This window comes from Salvia miltiorrhiza, chromosome 7 (assembly GCF_028751815.1).
Source record: "Salvia miltiorrhiza cultivar Shanhuang (shh) chromosome 7, IMPLAD_Smil_shh, whole genome shotgun sequence".
Taxonomy (NCBI): Eukaryota; Viridiplantae; Streptophyta; class Magnoliopsida; order Lamiales; family Lamiaceae; genus Salvia; species Salvia miltiorrhiza.
In genome coordinates this window covers 10,440,987-10,459,912 of record NC_080393.1, presented here as the reverse complement: position 1 = coordinate 10,459,912, position 18,926 = coordinate 10,440,987, and the positions used below count along the sequence as shown (strand labels likewise).

At 35.3% G+C, this 18,926-nt stretch overlaps 3 protein-coding genes across 3 annotated transcripts; 1 reads left to right on the top strand and 2 right to left on the bottom strand.

Moving 5' to 3' along the window:
• The first annotated feature begins 5,061 nt into the window (after nucleotides 1-5,061).
• LOC130992512 (lysM domain receptor-like kinase 3) lies at nucleotides 5,062-10,374 on the top strand. The gene is made up of 11 exons (XM_057917167.1): nucleotides 5,062-6,116; nucleotides 7,325-7,408; nucleotides 7,807-8,106; nucleotides 8,383-8,528; nucleotides 8,617-8,706; nucleotides 8,814-8,919; nucleotides 9,161-9,312; nucleotides 9,400-9,497; nucleotides 9,580-9,706; nucleotides 9,792-9,899; nucleotides 9,970-10,374. The coding sequence occupies exons 1-11, from the start codon at nucleotides 5,516-5,518 to the stop codon at nucleotides 10,132-10,134; spliced, it is 1,977 nt and encodes a 658-aa protein (XP_057773150.1). The 5' UTR covers nucleotides 5,062-5,515; the 3' UTR covers nucleotides 10,135-10,374.
• Nucleotides 10,375-11,417: 1,043 nt separating this feature from the next.
• Nucleotides 11,418-14,261, bottom strand: LOC130992513 (pentatricopeptide repeat-containing protein CRR2, chloroplastic). The gene has a single exon (XM_057917168.1). The coding sequence runs from the start codon at nucleotides 13,512-13,514 to the stop codon at nucleotides 11,589-11,591; it is 1,926 nt and encodes a 641-aa protein (XP_057773151.1). The 5' UTR covers nucleotides 13,515-14,261; the 3' UTR covers nucleotides 11,418-11,588.
• Nucleotides 14,262-14,908: 647 nt separating this feature from the next.
• On the bottom strand, nucleotides 14,909-17,264 carry LOC130992514 (clavaminate synthase-like protein At3g21360). Its single transcript, XM_057917169.1, has 3 exons — nucleotides 16,845-17,264; nucleotides 16,302-16,555; nucleotides 14,909-15,421 (listed from the first exon to the last, which is right to left on the bottom strand). The coding sequence occupies exons 1-3, from the start codon at nucleotides 17,208-17,210 to the stop codon at nucleotides 15,055-15,057; spliced, it is 987 nt and encodes a 328-aa protein (XP_057773152.1). The 5' UTR covers nucleotides 17,211-17,264; the 3' UTR covers nucleotides 14,909-15,054.
• Between the last annotated feature and the right edge of the window lie 1,662 nt (nucleotides 17,265-18,926).

Below are 18,926 nucleotides of genomic sequence, written 5' to 3'. Positions count from 1 at the left end.
GAGCTAAAGTGCTCATAATCCCGATATTTGACGAAAAGGTTCAAATTGCAAATAAATAGTATTCCTCCGTCTCATAAAAATATGCATAGTTTGATACGGCACGAATTTTAAAAAATCCTGTAAAATGTAGTGCTAGTGAAAAAATGGTCTCATATTGATTCACTGTAGTAATATTTAGTGGAAGAATTATTACTATAAATAAATTATGCATATTTTTATAAAACAAAATTATGCATGTTTTTATAGGATGGATGGATAAGTTTATTCTCGAGCAAATAAATATTAATTTAGGAATATTTCTTTAATTTGTAGCCTCTCAATGAAGAATTAAACATCAATCTTTGTGTGCATGTGTTGACTTAGCGGTAGATAGTTAATGTCCAAGACCTGAAATTTTGAGTTCGAATAGATTGTCGTACAATTTTATGCAAAAATAGAAGGAAAAAAAACATCAATCTTTAATGAATGTGGCAAAATTTGTACTATAATAATTGTCCGAGTGTGTGCGGCTAAGACGATACTCGTTGTCATTATTATGAAGAACCAAATTAAGGCTAATAATGTCTCATTATCCAACCATGATTTAATTGGACGGTTTTTGATGCTGCTCCCTCACACCTTCAGTCCTTTTAGAGTTTTTATTCCTCATTCGTCCAACATCATAAAAACCTAATGGGCATGTTTGTTTGCTAGGAAAGTAATGTGAATTGGGATTGTTATTCCCAGGAAAATGATTCCGTGGAAAATGAATCTATTAGGATTCATTTTCCAATGTTTGAAAATACCAAAAATATTTATTAGTATTCTGGATTTGTATCATTAAATAAATATAATTAGTCAATATATATATAAGAATTAAATTGTAATTTAATCTTTATAATAAATTTCTCTATAATTTTTTAGTAACAACAAAGTACATTATTAAGGTTAATTATATGATTTATAATTCTAAAATTAAATTCAAATTTTCTTACATAATAATAATAATAATAATAATAATAATAATAATAATAATAATAATAATAATAATAATAATAATAATAAAGTGTGATTCATAGCTCTAAAATTTAATCAAGATTTGTTTATAATAATAATAATAATAATAATAATAATAATAATAATAATAATAATAATAATAATAATAATAATAATGTACATAAAGTATGATTTTTGTAGTTTTAAAAAATTAAATTAAGATTTTCTTAATAAAGTATGATCATAGTTCTAAGAATTAAATTATAATTTGCTTAACATATTATTATTATTATTAATTTGATTCATAGTTATGAGAATTAAATTATTATTTGCTTAAAATAAATTATGAACTAATTAATCAATTAAATGATAATAATAATAATAATAATAATATAAAGTTGATACATAGTTACGAGAATTACATTATAATTTGCTTAAAATAAATTATGAACTAAATAATAATAATAATAATAATAATAATAATAATAATAATAATAATAATAATAATAATAATAATAATATAAAGTTGATACACAGTTACGATAATTACATTATAATTTGCTTAAAATAAATTATGAACTAATTAAATAATAATAATAATAATAATAGAAACATTAAATTCCAACTAAATAAAAATTATAATTTACATTTTATTATAAAATAATACAAATAAATAAGAATCCTGAGAATGAGGAAAAAGAATACCTAAGAAAAGCTAGGGAATAAGAATCCTGGAAAGTTGCACTACTTTCCTTATTTTCAGGATTCTTATTACTTTCCTTGACTCATAAAAATTTAACCAAACACAGGAATTTAATATTTTGGAATCAGATTACTTTCCCAGGCCAGAATCCGTGCCAAACAAACATGCCCAATAATTATAATAATGTTCCATATTTTAGTTTGGATCCCCATTACATGCTTTATTTATTGGATCCCCATTACATGCCCAATAATAATGTTCCATATTTTCAGATGATGAAAAGAGCCAAACTGAGATAGTTGAGCAGGAACACGAGAGGACTTCTGCACCTCTGGTTGTTCAGCCACTTGCTGTTATGACTGACAACAACGCTGTGCTATCTTTGACTGGGACAACAGGACCCATTTCTCGTACACGAGGGCGTCCGAAAGGGGCTATCACCAAGAAGGGGAGAGTGTCTGATTCTTCTATTAAGCACAGGCTCCGTCGTATCATAATCAATGGCATGTCTTCGGATTTCCAAAACTCAGCACGCAGTGATGATATGCATGGCCCAGGTCTTGACACTTCTTCGCCTGTGGAGTTCCTGAATAAAATAAAGAATGCTCAGTCTGGAGGACAGATACTGCAAAACTTTGTGATCAACTCATCTAACTCTACCGATGCAGCCTATGCTATGTCGGTTGTGGCCTCTTCAAAAATGAAGAAAAAATGGGGCGATTGGTTGGACGATGAAGAGGACGATGTTTTAGACGAGGACGACCCGCTTAAAATGTTTTCTTAAGTCTTGGTTTCTTTTTTGGTTACCCGGGGTTTTCTTGCGGGTGCTTTTGCTTGTTTCCTTATGTATCTGGTCTCTCTTTTTTCTTTTTCTTTTTAATAAAATTTCTATTTCAGCTTTATTTATTGGCCACATTCGTGGCTTCATGACTACATAGCTTTTACTAGATTACTAGTATAATATAGATTTAGAAATATATATATATTTATTTACAGTAAAGCTATAAGATAACATCACGTCCGATCATAAAAAGTTATTTTAGTAAATATGAATTAGAAGAAAAATAATAAATTAATAATTCTATTTAGTGTTCAAATGCTTTTTACGCGATAATTCATTTTTCATCAATTCTAAAGAGAGAACATGATTATTAGTTAAATACATAATAATTGTAAAACAATTATATAAATCGATTTTTATTTGAGTAGGAACTGTGGTCACCCATATCGTAGCGAAATGACATGACTCATTTATTTAATAAGTGATGCTAAATAGTCATATTGTGGCGGCCTACAAATTAGTTAATTAAACAATATTTAATTTATTATTAAATAAATACAATTTATTTATTTTATTATATTATTCATATTGTAATTACTAATTTTTTGTATTTTTTATTTTTTTTAAAAACTAAAATAACTAGAATGTAGATAATATATGAAATAATTAAATTATTTTTTATTTACAAATTAAATTAAATATTACTCTTTCCGTCTCACTATAAGTGGCTCAAAACTTTTCATCGCATTAATTAAGAAGAAGATATAAATTTATTAAAAATGATAGATTTCATATATTGGGACAACTCAAAATAAAATACATATCATTTTCAGTGGAACAAGAGAGTACTAATATTTTTAGTATTTAAGTAACGTGTGGGCAGCTATAATATGACTACAACTTTATTGTTATTTATATTTATATTCATTAGTGTAGCAGTTATTATTTGGGCCCATTTGCCGTATTGTTATTAGTTGTGTCCAGTGCACGTGCAGGCCCACTCAGTCAAACCACCCACACATGTCCCCATTCTGACTCCATGCTTAAAAATAAAGACTTCTTTTTGTTATTTCGTACAAATGTTTAACAGTAAAAAAATTTAGTTACATGTCTTCATTTTCCTATCATATTATTGTCCTATTCTATGTTTCACCCTATTACTCTATTTTAACGGGTTCATCATTTTACTATTCTTCAAAATTTGTATTTTTACAGGCAATAAAACAGATTTTTTACTATAATAAGAGCCACTGATAGGAGGTTCAACTTATTCCTGAGGAAAATTGAAATTGCTAAATGCTATATAGTCGACATTCGTTGTATATGAATAATTCGAAACATTAAATTAAATTCAATAACAGACTTGCATCAGCTCCAAATTTTGAGTAGTGCATAGTTAATTATTTCATCAATTCTCAGATAAGTGTTATATTTAAATTTTTATTTTATCCTCTTAAAAATTCATAATAAAATTATCTAAAACTTTCTATTTTGTTCTTATAATCATCATCAACTTCTTACATTTTTATTTTACACATAATAAGTGAAAAATAAATGATTTACATTATTAATTGGCGATTTCTCGGATGCTGTAAAGCGCGCCAAGGCCAAGTGTGTGGGGCCCAACTACAACTGTTCAAAGCCAAGTGTGTTTTCCCTTTCCCGATGCCAGCCGGGCTTCGTTGCGAAAATGCCAACTAATTAAATAAGATTATTCCAATAAATAGTAAATATACTATTCATGTTAGCATATTCCCCACAAATAAAATATCTCCCTTCTCGTCTCAAAAAAAAAAAAAAAATCTCCCTTCCCCACATTTTATTTCAGAAAATAATGCTTTGTATCCGGAATTTCCCACTTTTTTTATTTCTACGCAAAAGGGCAACTCTATATTCCATACTTCACATGGTCGAGTTGTCCAAGACCTTTTTCTCTTGGACTAATTATACACTTCAAATGATAATTATCCAAAAGAGATGAAATATTATTAAAGATAGTTTAGCCCTAACAATTATCTTTTTCCTTTTGATTTTATATACTCGTTTTGATTCTAATACTTCGTAAAATCATTAATTTTATAAATTATAGTATAAAAATTAAAACTCAATTTATTCATTCTACATTTAACTTCAAATAATTAATAAAAATAACAAATCAAGCTTTAATTTAAGATGCTGCATATTTGAGTACTTTGGTTGTTGTTACATTGATAGCACTCAATGTTTGTTATAAATGCAAGTATATATTACTACTATATTTTGATTTCTCTTTCAAAATAGAGATCACTTGTACTATTGCTCTAGATTTTATTTTATATTAGAAAATAAAGTATTATCCCAACATAAAATAAATCTACATTTCTTTCCAGCGTGAACAGTTAGTAAAACTTATCATGTCTAAAAACAGGTCACACTGAATAAACTATCCATTAAAATATTAATGCAAGAAAAACAGTGATTTAATCCTACAAAGCTGAGTAAATCCAGCTGGAATAATAATCATCATCAAAGTCTAATGATGATGCATTAAGTCAAATACTATTAAATTTATTGCTTTGAAGGCTGTTTAATCTTAAAAGTGAAGCCATCTTTCCATTGAACAATGTCGAGGTTGCTTGTGCACTACAAAATTGAAAAAGAAAAGCAGTTGAAGCAAAAGATTAGATTAATCCTCTCTCTCTCTCTCTCTATTGGCAGTCGCTTTCTCTCTTTCTACACTGTACCGTTGCAGTTATCAGTCAGTAATCACCCTGCCCCTTATTTTCAGCCAAGAAACAAACAAAACAATAACCCAAAACAGGGAAAATGCTCTGCTCTCCTTCCTCTTTCTCTCACTCCCTCCATCAAATTTTAATCCATAATTCCCTTTCATAATCCCCTTAAATTAGTCTTCTTTCTTCTTATTGCTCCCCTTCTTGGATACCTTTCTGTTTCAGCTGTCATTTGTTGCTGACAAATTCAAACAAGATTTCATTTTGGTTTCCAATTCCAATAGAAAGATCCCATTTTTCTTGCTGGGCATTCATCAAGATTAGAATTTCTGCTGCTTGAAGCAAATGGGTCGTCAGAAAGAATCAATCTTGATTGTTCTTCATCTCCTACTCAAATTTCAAGTTTTTGCCGCAGCAGAGTATCCAGCTCCTCTCAATTGTACAGACACATCTCGTTTATGCACATCGTTTCTAGCCTTCAAGCCCTCTACACAGCAGAGTCTCCCAGTGATCTTAAGCATGTTTGATGTGTTGCAAGAAGACGTAACCGTTGAAGGAAATGGGAGGGACTACGTTTTTATAAAAAAGAACTGTTCTTGCGCTTTGGAGCTGCATAAATACTTGACCAATACAACTTTTACAGTCAGAGAGAATAATGGATCTGTTTATGGTCTAGTGAGAGAATCCTATGATGGGTTGGCCTATTTTCCCTCGAATCTCACGAGGGCGGCGAAGAGAGGCGCGGTGGTGTCGTTGAGGCTGATGTGTGGTTGCTCAAGTGGGCTGTGGAATTATATGATGAGCTATGTGATGCAAGAGGGAGATAGTGTGGAGTCTCTGGCTAGCAGGTTTGGAGTTAGTATGGATAGTATTGAGAGTGTTAATGAGATTGCTAATCCTGATAATGTCACTGTTGGGGCTCTCTACTACATACCACTGAATTCTGGTATGGTTTTTGCAGTTTCTGATTTTATTTATTTTTGTTAAATTCATTATTTTGTTTTTTGTTTTTTTTTTTAATGGATTCTTGTGCTGTCATATGTGATGAGATTTCTGGGTTTGAGTGGTACTCAGTGTTATTGATCTTTGTTTAAAAGCTGTTCTCAGCAGACATCAGCTGTGGTAAAGAAGAAAGATTATGGTTTTCTGACAACTAAAGTGTGGTTTGTGTTGTTTTGTATTGATGCCGACGAAGTAGAGTGTAGGCTGGTTCATTTGGAGCAAAAAAGATTTATGCATTTTGTTTGAAATGGTGGGCATGGTTTGGCAATGCTGTCCAGGTGGATCAAATTGGGTTAAATATGTAGTAGATACAAAAGAATTGAAAAACATACATCATGGATTGAACACGGATGTCATGATGTTGCACAACGTTAAATTCAATAATGTGCGAGTAATGTGGTGGCAAATATCAGTCGAATGCGTTTATGGAAAGAGAAGAGAACTTAGAGATTATCTTTTTAGTGCAATGAGGAACTTGAATGCTTATACAATGAGGCATTTCCTAAAGTTTGCTTTCTGATTCTAACTGTGGAGTTGGGCTTACCTTATTGTAGAGGGGAATAATGGTATAATTCTTGACTTTGATTTGGGCCAACTGGAAACAACCTTGGCCATGGTTCACCGAGATGGGCTGGTGCTACCAGGTCCTTATGAGCTAGTAGTGTGGACTGTGTTCGACATTGTACTGTGAAATTCTCTAATTATGTAGTTGAGCCTGATGAAGATGTCAAGGTCCTCAATGAATGATCGTGATACCAATTTATGTGAGCTATGCTGTCATGCTCTGGTTATCCACAAACAGCTATGAACATTTATGAGGGTGTAACTTGTAAGCACTAACTCAAACAACAAGTCTTTTGGAACTGACTAAAAGGTGTCAAGAAGTCCAAAACTACAACTCAGGTCATGCTTGCAACCCTAGTAGGTAGTTCTAGTAAGAAGTTTACCCCTTAAAAGTATTAGTCGGGTCATGTTAGACTTGTGAGTCTTCTGAACTTCCTGCCGTAGTAAATTAGTAATAGCTTGATGAGTACTTAACAGTGCTAATTTGAATTTCTTGTTTTGTTGTTCAAATTCTTAATAGGATTTGTTACATTATATTCTTCGAGTTCCTTCTATTCCATTCTGACTTTGATTATAACCATATTTCAGTTCCTGGTGAGCCTTATCCTGTAAAGAATGAGACAACCCCGACTCCAGCTCCAGCTCCAGCTCCGTCTATTGGTAGCATTGTAGGTATGTAATTTTCCTCTTCAGATGTGCTCAACTTTGTTGATAGCTTCATGTCATGTATGTGATTAGCTATGTTGTCCATTGAAATGATCTGAAAGATGGCCTCCTGATCAGTTGAGATGCCTGACGAGACCTCTCGCCTCTCATTCCAATATGCTATCTTTCTAGTTCTTGATCATGGTTTGTCTAAATGGCAGATCTTCACTTTTTATAGTTTATAGTTTGTCTAGTTGGAGTTTGAAACAGTCGTCTAGAGATTCATGTTTCGTGCATGCACACGAGCAGGAACTAGGCTATCTGCTAATGTATCTCTTTTTATCTAACATAGCTTGCTTGTACCATCTCATACAGCAACACATAACTCATAAACTCATAAACATATAGTCTTATGTTTTTGGCAGGAGATCAGGTGAACAAAAAAAGTCACGTACCTTATTGGTGGATCATTGGAAGTCTGGCTGTTGGTTTGGCTCTTATTATCGTGATGGTGCTACTTTTCGTTTTCTTGAGATCATCGGGCTGTTGCAGAGGATCCCAAGGAAGTCAGGCAAAAGACTCTGATGCGAAGAGCTCTCACAAATTTCACATTCTGCGGAACACAAGTTTCTGCTGCGCTTCAGGAAGGTCCATATGTGGCAAGTCGGGAGACTTCCACAGACCTAATGGGGAATCTAGTAATCGCCATATGAACATTCCTACAGGTATAAACATCAAACCAAGTTTCTTGATGCAACAGGGTCAATGATGAAGTATACGACTAAATGCTGTTTATAATTTCATTTGAATTAGCATCACTCGTGAATTAACCGTGACTGATGAATTCTGATGAACAAAATGTTGCTACTACTCTTCTGTAATAGTTTCGACTTCTGTTAATCAAATTCAGTCTCAATGAAGGCTGTGATAGTTTCTGAGCTAGCAAGTGGTGTTTATGGCATAAATGACGAAGCTTTGTCTATGGTGCTTGTTTTCTCCAGTTATAGGAACCGATGTCTTTGAGGTGGAGAAGCCGTTAGTTTTCACATACGAAGATATTCTGTCTGCAACAGATGGCTTTTCCGATTCTAATCTTTTGGGACATGGAACATATGGCTCGGTGTATTATGGCCTCCTACAGGACCAGGTCTGCTACTCTTTCGAGTTTGCTAATGATGATGATATCAAACATCGGATAAATTTCCTGAACAGAGTAAACATGCATGAAATTTCAGGAAGTGGCTGTTAAAAAAATGACTGCTACCAAGACCAAAGAATTTATGGCAGAGATGAAAGTGCTATGCAAAGTTCACCATACAAATTTGGTAATGCCAATCACTGTTCTCGCTCTTGCCTTCCAAAGATAAAAGTAATCTTCCTTGAAATGGATAGTTGACTTGTGTTTTTTTTTTTTTTTTTTCTATTTCTAAAGGTAGAATTGATCGGTTACACAGCTACTGGTGATGACCTCTTTCTCATATATGAATATGCTCAAAAGGGTTCACTTAGAAGTCACTTGCACGACCCTCAGAACAAAGGTGAGCTTCTGTGAAAATGTGTTTCTTGAATTCCCTTTTCTCGAATATTCTTATTCTCTTAAGGGAGATCTTGACAATGTTATTTTCTGATTATGTCCCGTCCTTGCAATGCTCCTATATCAGTATGCATGTCGATGTTTACAACTAAAGGACACACAATAGAGATAGATTAATAAGTCATGGTTTTTGCACTGTAGTTCTCTCATTTGATGTTGAAATATTTATTCGTGATTTTCGATAGGCCATACATCACTATCCTGGATTATGAGACTTCAAATAGCACTCGATGCTGCTAGAGGCCTGGAGTACATACACGAGCACACAAAACCTCACTATGTACACCGTGATATCAAAACAAGCAATATTCTACTCGATGGAAGCTTCAGAGCAAAGGTTCGTTTTCTGTTCTGCATCAAATGTATGCTGACAGCTTCCAACACGTACCGTTTACTTCAGCTGATTGGTTTTTTGCTTGTGTAGATATCAGATTTTGGTTTGGCCAAGCTTGTTGCATCGGCAAATGATGGGGAAGAGTCGGTCACCAGAGTTGTTGGAACGTATGGCTACCTAGCTCCTGAGTAAGTAGTAACGCCTTGATTATTTGCGTTTCCCTTTTTTCTAGACGATGATTGGATTGATTTCACTCTCTGGTTCGTGTAGATACTTGAGGGACGGCCTTGCAACGACCAAAAGTGATGTTTATGCATTCGGTGTGGTGCTTTTCGAGATGGTCTCCGGGAAGGAGGCCATGACGAGGAGTGCTGAAAGGCGCTCGTTAGTGTCAATTGTAAGTGATAATTACTCCAGTTTCTCTGATTTCACATTCATTTCAAAAGGTAAAATTAAATACCGAGATTCTGGTGAAACTTCAGATGGTGGCAGCGCTGAGGAACTCGCCCGACTCCATGACCATGTCAAGCTTGAAGGATCACGCCGATCCTAGTTTCATGGATTTGTATCCCCATGACTGTCTTTTCAAGGTAAGTTTACGCTGCAAACTAAGTTTCGGACAAGATTGTGAAGGCATTGGTCTGAGCGCGAGTGTTGCAGGTGGCGATTTTGGCGAAGCAATGTGTGGATGAGGATCCCATTTTGAGACCAGACATGAAGCAAGTAGTGATATCTCTTTCGCAGATACTCTTGTCATCGGTGGAGTGGGAAGCAACTCTTGCCGGAAACAGTCAAGTGTTCAGCGGTCTTGTTCAAGGCAGATAAGGAAATCTTTTCCCAATTGCAAAAAACTGCCATTTTTGATCTCTATTCATCTGTCTCGCGTGTAGTTTTTGTGTATAGAAGCATAGATTTTGATTGTGTGTTGCATACATTCTTTTCTTTTAGAATTCTTTCATCGCTTGCTAAATACTAGTATTACAAAAAGTAGTTTTCTTTTAAAATTCTTACATTGATGTATTAAATATATTAATATAGGAATGACAAGTGACGCATTTTGTCGTATCCCAAATTCAAAAGACTTATACATCACTCGTAAGTAGGGATGTCAATGCAGCCCGAAACCCGTGGGCCGACCCGAATAACCCGACAAAATTAGAGGGTTAGGGTTGAAAAATCGCAACCCGAAAAAAACCTCCAGCCCGATCAGCCCGCACCCGACTAACCCGAAACCCGATAGGGCTAGCCCGAAAACCCGATGGGCTGACGAAATTGTGACTGATGCATCCAGTTACAACTTCTGTTATGTTTAGATCTATGGTATTTGCTTAAATATATATATGTAGCCTCATTAAAAAAAGTGAAATTAATTAGTTAGAATATATGTGTGTGTGTGTGCAATCTCATTAAAAAATGTGAAATTAATTACGATTTTTTTGTAGAAATTGATTATTAGTATATCATTTTAAAGTGATACCAATTTTTTTTTTTTTTTTCTGTCAATAAGACATGCATGACAAATCCACTAATTATTCAGTAATAATCCAAATTGATTCTAGTGCATTGATACATGTTAAATTTTACTATCTCATTTTAATATAATTTTGTTTATGTAATCTTGAATATCTTATATTTTTGCATTTCATGCTTTGCTATATAATTTATATATTTAATATTTATGTATATTTTATACATTATACATTAGATCATTAGGAATAATAAAATACAAATGATAATTTTATTTTTACGCCTTTAACCTGATTAGCCCGATGGGCTAGCCCGAAACCCGAAAGTTTAGGGTTAGGGTTGAAGATTTACAACCCGAAAAAATCTCTAACCCGATTAGCCCGCACCCGACTAACCCGGAACCCGATAGGGCTAGCCCGAAAACCCGGTGGGCTGGCCCGATTGACATCCTTACTCGTAAGCTAAAGCTCATTTTATACACCACGACCTGAATATACAAACACACAAGCAAACAAAAAGAAATGGCTCCATGTAGATGTAGAAGTAACAATGGGAGAGGAACAAAGGTTTGGACAAAATTATAATATCAAGGCTCAAAAACATAAAACAAAGCCAGCTGCAAAGACTATCAAACAAAAAAATTGAATTTTAATCGGGTATATAACGATTTTATAGATATGAAAAAAGTATAAAAATATTTCCCGTGCATTACATTAATACATATATAACGAACATGGATTTACAAAACAAACAATAACATCAACATTTACCACATCATTTTTGAGCTGATGGAATTGAAGATCAGAATGAGTTCACCAATAATCCCCGCAAGAGCACTCCCCATCTTTGAAATGGTGGAACCGATTAATATCCCTAACCATAATCTCTCGATCTGCAAACTTGGACATGAACTTGGTGAAGGAGTGACAGTCTTCACACAACCTCAAATTCTTGCTGATCCTTATGGTCTCTCCTCTACTGCAATTTATCAAACCAAACGTCACTGCTAATTTCTCACTATGCCCCAACAGCACACGCTGCTTCTCCTCAGTATCGAGCTCGTACAACACAGCCTTTGTCTCCGGCTCATACCCCTGCTCCATCATCTCCTCCGACAGCTTCACCACCAAAGCATGGATCAGCTCTATTTGCGGATTCAGCTCATCCACAGACCTAAGCGAGTAGACCCTCTTCTTAGCTTCAATCCAGCAGCAACCAGACACCTTCTGCAGCCCCTTGTCTTCCAAGAGCTTCTTCACTCTCTTCACCTCATTCCACATCTTTGCCTCCGCATATATCTCAGCAAGAAGCACATAGTTCCCTGCATTCGTGGGCTCCAGCTCGAACAGCCTCCTGCTCGCCCTCTCTGCAAGTTTGACATTGCAATGAATCCTGCACGACCCAAGGAGAGCGCCCCACACCATCGGCCCTGGCTCATCCCGCATATCAGCTATGACCCTAGCCGCTTCGTCTAGTCTATTAGCTCTGCCAAGAAGATCCACGAGGCAAGCATAATGCTCCACACTAGGGCGAATCCCATGCTCTTTCACCATGGACTCGAACAACAATTTGCCCTCATCAACAAGTCCCGAATGGCTGCAAGCTCCCAACACACTGATGAACGATATTGGAGTAGGCGATACGCCCAGTTTCACCATCTCCTGAAATATTGCAAGAGCTTTTGATCCGAGGCCGTGAATTGCATAGCTTGAAATCATGGAATTCCAAGAAACAACATCCCTCTTACCCATCTGATTGAATACATTCTCCCCCAATTCAAGATCGCCGCATCTAGCATACATAGTCACGAGGGCATTCATAACCGGTAAAATCGAATCAAAACCTTTCCTAAGTATATGGCCATGTATCAACTTCCCCTGTTCCAACGCAGACACCGCCGCGCAGGCTTGAATCACACTGACCATGGTGACTGAATTAGGCGACACATCATAACGCATCATCTCTCGGAAAAGCTCTAGCGCTTCCAACGGCCTTGCATTCTTGGCAAAACACGCGATCATAGCGCTCCAAGAAACCGGATTCTTAACCGGCATTGAAGAGAAAACCACCCTAGCACTCTCGACACACCCGAATTTCGCATACATATCGACTAAAGTAGTCATTGTATGGAGGTGGCTCTCGTAGCCGCGGCGCAGAACTTGAGCGTGAACCTCCTTCCCACACAAAGGGAGCTGGGAACCGGAAACGACGCACGCCTTGAGCACATACGTGTAAGTGAAGCGATCGGAGGGCATCCCGATCGAGTTCATCCTCCTGTACAATCTCAGAACCTCTTCTCCGTCGCCCAACAGAGACAGAGCACGAAAAATGGCGTTCCAAACATATATCGTTCTGTCCGTAATTTCATCGAACACCTTGCGGGCGTGAGGCGCCGAGCCGAGTTCCGCATACATGTTGATGAGCTTCGTGGCCAAGAAAGGGTCCTCATGGAAGCCATCTTCGGTAAGGTTGTTGTGAACAGTGAATGCGTCGGAGAGGCTCTTTTTCTGGGCGCAGGATTGTATGAGGAGCTCGTAGGTGTGCTGCGTTGGATTGTCCTCGTTTGATAGCAAGTGGATAGCTTGTTTCAGTTTGCCCTTTCTGCAGAGGGTCTGGATTGAGTGATTTTTGTTGGTGGTGGAGATGGGGACTGTGAGTGCTGAAGAGGAGGCGGCGGAGATGCGGCGGCGTAAGGGTGTTGGGAGGTGAGTCGGTTGGAGGGTTTGAATTTGGAACATTCGGATATACTAGACTAGAGTTGGGATGCAAGCAGAAACTCGGTCGGCGCGCGTTATTGCCAATTAAAACTGGATGGCTGGACTGGGGCCGCCGGCGACGGACGAAGCTGCTGGGCTGGGTAGTGATTTAGGAATTTTTTTTTTGAGAACTATTTATTTTATTTTTATATTTAAAATTTTATTATTTACTAATGATATAAGTATCGAATTTTTTTTAATTGTATACTTCATCCGTCCCACCACGTTTGATTTTGACACGAGAATTAAGAAATTGTAGATTAATGTTTTAAGTGTATAGGTAATAAAGTATAAAAGTGATAAAGTAGAAGATAGAAAATAATAAAGTAGAAGATAATAAACGTGTCAAGATTCGTGGAACGACTCAAAAAAGAATACGTGTCAAGATTCGTGGGACGAAGGGAGTACAATATATGGATAGAAATAACTAGGAATGTCAATTCACCCCGAAATCTGTGGGCTGGCTCAATCCAACAGAGTTAGGGTTGAAAATTTTCAACCCGATAAAAATTACAATCCGAATAGCCCGAAGTGGAAACATCGCAGACGGACCGAAACAGCAAATGTGGAAACGATATCGCGGATGGAGGGAGTATTTTTTTTTAAATGCAATGACAAAAACGAAGCGTTTCGTACCATATCATTTAAAAGAAAATCCACTCTGAAATTTAAAATTCACCTCTATCATATATGAAATTCACGCTAATAACCTAGAATTAGGGATAAACACGATATAAGAATAACTTCTATCATATTTACGTGAATTTCAAACATGATAGAAGTGAATTTTAAATTTCATAGTGGATTTTTTAAAAATGATATGGTACAAAACGAAGTCGTTTTTACCATGTCATTTAATATATATATATATATATATATATATATATATATATATATATATATTACATTGTGGCATTCGGCGAGCCACATCACATTTCTGGTGATCGAAAAATAGATGTGGAATATATTTGATAAAAACTTAATAATTTGAGGGTTTAGAGAACATTTTAAAAGTTTCAGGGCGTGTTTGATAATTGATATTGGTTAATACACTGTATTAGCTAATTTAGTACAAATCAATCTAGTGTTTGGTATTATTTAGTAATAATGCGGATGACCCGGTTTAATCCCACGACCCTGTATTATTAATCCGGATTTCTTAGGATTAATAATACCACCTCCCCCTAGGATTAACTTAAACCAGAATATTCTGTATTTAGCCATGATAGCAAACACCAACTCAATATTAATAATCTGTCATTATCCACGCTAAATATCCTGGTTACAAATTATCCTACATAATCCTTTACTGAAAACCAAACGAGCCATCAGAGTATTTTTAATAAAGTGGGTATAGTTTAAAGGTTTTCATGATATTTACCCTTAAAGAAACATGGCTTTAAAAAAATTGTTAAAAAAAGGAAAGATCATTATACATTGTATAGTATCTAGTATGAATATATATTATAGTACTAGTAAATTAGTAATTCTTGAGGAACGAAAACATAAAATCCACATTTTATCACTTGCAGAGAGAAGCCAAAATCCTGCGAGGAGGGGTAAACGGCTTTCGCGCGTGAAGAACAGCCATATTGTCGATCAACAAAACGTCACCTTTTTGCCACGGAATAGCGACACTTTCCTCCTCCAAAATTCTGAGGCAATCGTAGATGACATCATCCGGCAACAGACTTCCGTCGCCAAAAGTCACCGCCTTCTTTGGATCGTTCCGTTTATCCTCCCACCCCGTGTAAGCAGCCACCATGCTATTGAACCAAATCTTCCGATGCCGCCTCGTCTCGTCCTCCTTGATCGCCGCCATCGGCCCCATTATCGTCTTTACTGCTCCATCATCTCCCCATTCCACCTTCATATTCAGCTTAGCTGCTCTGTTCAACGCCACTCACAATATTAATCAACTTATTGCTTAATTTCAACAACATAGATTTTATAAAATACCCATAATTTCGATCCAATGTTCACTCCTTAGCCCCAACTTTGTTGTTCATTTTATAGCATAAGTCAAAATTTCGGCTCACTAAAGCTGACACGTCGGCGTCGGAAGCTAATTTGAAAATGCTCATGACCGTAGCGACGTTTCGACAGTTGCTGCGGAGAACAAAATTTTGATGTAATTTTTTTTTTTTCAAATTGCCAAATTAGCTTTCGGCATTGACATGATCAGCTTCAATTGACTAGAATTTTAACTCAGGCTATATAATGAACTACGAAGATAAATACATGCTATATTTGTAATATTTTTATACGTGTTATGATTAAAAAGCGAAAATGAGATTAAATTTGGGCTATATATTTTAATGAGGCAGCACCCTAATGTAGCAAAACCTTTTAGTCATTAGAAATTTTAACTGTACAGATAAAAATATGAAAATAATAGTATTTCTGACTAAAATACTCTTTTAATGTGTAACAGTGTAAAATACACTATTACACACTTGTTAGAAGCGAAAAAGTGCGTAACAGTGTAAAATACACTATTACACGATTTTCGCGATTATTATACTACGATTTTTGAAAAAGTGTGTAATAATGTATTTACACGGTTACACACTTTTTCACAATTACACAAAAAAGTGTGTAACAATATTAAGAGTATAATTATACATTTACACTAAAAAAAGACTAGTTTTTTCATACTTTTATTTGGGTGAACATTTTTTCCTTTTCTTATACTACAAAAAGATATAATTGGCCCATTAACTCTATCATTTGAAAATATTAAGCCCTTTTATGGAGTAAAATTTATACCTTTCCTGGGCGACAGCCTTATCTGCGGTCAAGAAAGTAGATTTCCAGCCACGGCCTATAGGGGAGGAAGGGTCGTCATCCTCCCCCAAAACTCGTGTGTAAATCACGCCGTGCTTCTCCAACTTGTGCACGAAGTCTGAGTGCTTCTCCTTCATTCTTTCGTATATGATGTGACTCGGGACTATCGGCGTTTCTCCGCCCGACTCGGGCTCTACTTCGCAGAAGAAGAACAATTTTGTCGGGTACTTTTGCACCTTGTGATCCAGATTAACAAAATCAATCAACTAATCCCATCCCATTCAAATAATCACTTCTTTTACACAGATTAAAAAAATTCTGATGTTGTTTCTCGAGCGAGGATGGCGAAAGAAACATGTTTTCTGAATACTCTTTGATATAGAAAAGAAGTAAACATATATAATATGCAAAGTTCGTGATATTTAAAAATTAAAATTAAAATTAAGGTCATGAATAAAAAAAAAATCAATAATTGGGATCATAAACAAGTATTACACACGAGCAAGAAAAGAGAAGAATTGATACCTGAGCCATTTCATGGTGAAAAGGGATCTTCTGATCAGGCGGGGATTCGTTAGCAGTGAAAACACGGCCGACGACGTTAGTTCTGGGGGCGGCGCCGCCGACGTACGGCAGCTCCTCGTACCCGAACGCCTCCACGACGTCGTTGAAGTCTGAAGCGGTAGCTAAGGAATCAAAACCACGAAACAGAATAGCGCCGTGTTTGTGCAGAAGCGAGTCCAGCCATGGCCTCTGCTCCTTCACGCCCGCCGTCAAAGAGGACGCACCGCCCGCCGCTGCCGGAGATAACACGGCGGGGAAAGTAACTCCGCCATGGCTTTTTTGATGTGGGATCTTGGTTTCAGCGAAGATGCTAGAGTTCGTAGGCATTTTGTGATTTTGTTCTTGAATTTTGGATGATTAGTTTGGCAATTATTGATTATATATATATATATATATATATGGAGAAGATCCATGGAGAATGATAAATATTTTGAGAATAGAGAATGCGTTCGAATAAGTCTGACATTTCGATGAATAAATCAATATATCGTATGAATAAGATTTTTTGCCATGGTTCGAATCCTGATATGGCGAGATTTTCATTATTTTTACCATATTTACGGAATACATCTGTTCATTATTTATGTTGATCTATTCGTAAAATTTATAGGCTTATTCGTTATTTTTCATTCTCTCGAAAAATATAATTCTCTATGGATCCCTACCCTATATATATATATATATATATATATATATATATATATATATATATGAATAATGAATTGACACGGTTGGTGATGGTGATAGCTTTTATTATGGGAGATGAGAGGAGTAATCATGCACATAATTCAAAACATTTTCTTTGTTTTGAATTTTCATGCTTTTATTTCGTCCACTTTTTTTTTGATAATTTCGTCCCACTTTTTGTTTTTACCCTTTTTGGTGGGTTGATTTTTTTTGTTTGTATTCGTTGCGCTGTTTATTTGGACGGAAAAGAGGCCAGATTCTAATCAAGACATATTCCATTCTTTTTATATAAGCTGTTTCATCAATTTTATGTAAGGATTAATTAAGAAAATTATTCAAAAAAAAATATATAAAAATAATTTCTTAATATGTTCATATTTAATCTTTGACAATACATTAATGGTATAAGAGTTGTTCTCAACAAAAATATTAGAGTTAATCGAAAGGTTAATTAAATAAGGATATGTTGTTAAATGAGTTTTAAAAAATAAGATATATTTCGGACATCCAAAAGAACAAAAACAAACCTATTAATTACCTATATAATTAGGACATATGGAGTATATATTTTTTGAGTTGGTCTTGGGTGAGGTCAACCTCACCCCATGAGACGGGTCGGGGCGCGGGTCGGGTGGGTTTGGGCGCGGGTCTGGCGGGTCAGGGTGTGGGATGGGCTGATCTGGAATTGCATGTTAATATATAATAACTGTTTCTTTGTAAACTACAAAATAGAGTTTGGTGCAGTGGTTGGAGAAAGTTTTCATTTATCAACCACCAGAGTTCGAATCTTGTCTATAACATTTTTTTGTTTTTTTCCTTTTCTTCTGTTTTTTTTTCTCTCTTTTTGCGTTATTTTTTCTTTTTTTTCTATTTGTGTTTTTTTTTGCATATTTTTTGCATTGTTTCCGTTTTTCTATTTTCATTACATTTTTTGTGTTTCTTATTGCATTTTGTTTCCTCTTTTTTTCTTCTTCTATAATTACGTTTATACTGTATTTTTTTTTCATTTTTGTCATATCAATGGTTACTTTTTATTACAATAATAATTACTTTACTAAAGTGTTTTATTTATTTTCTTTTATTTTTTCGTTTAATTTTTTATTTTCAAAAATTTTTATACTCCCTCCGTCCCGGCCAAGACGCTACATTTACCTTTCGGCACAGGATTTAAGGAGTTGTAGATTAATGTTTTAAGTGTGTAATAATAAAGTGATAAAGTAGGAGAGAGAAAGTGATAAAGTAAGAAAGAGAAGGTAATAAAGTGATAAAGTAGGAGAGAGAAAGTGATAAAATAAGAAAGAGAAGATAATAAAGTGATAAAGTAGGAGAGATAATGTAATAAAGAAATACTTAATT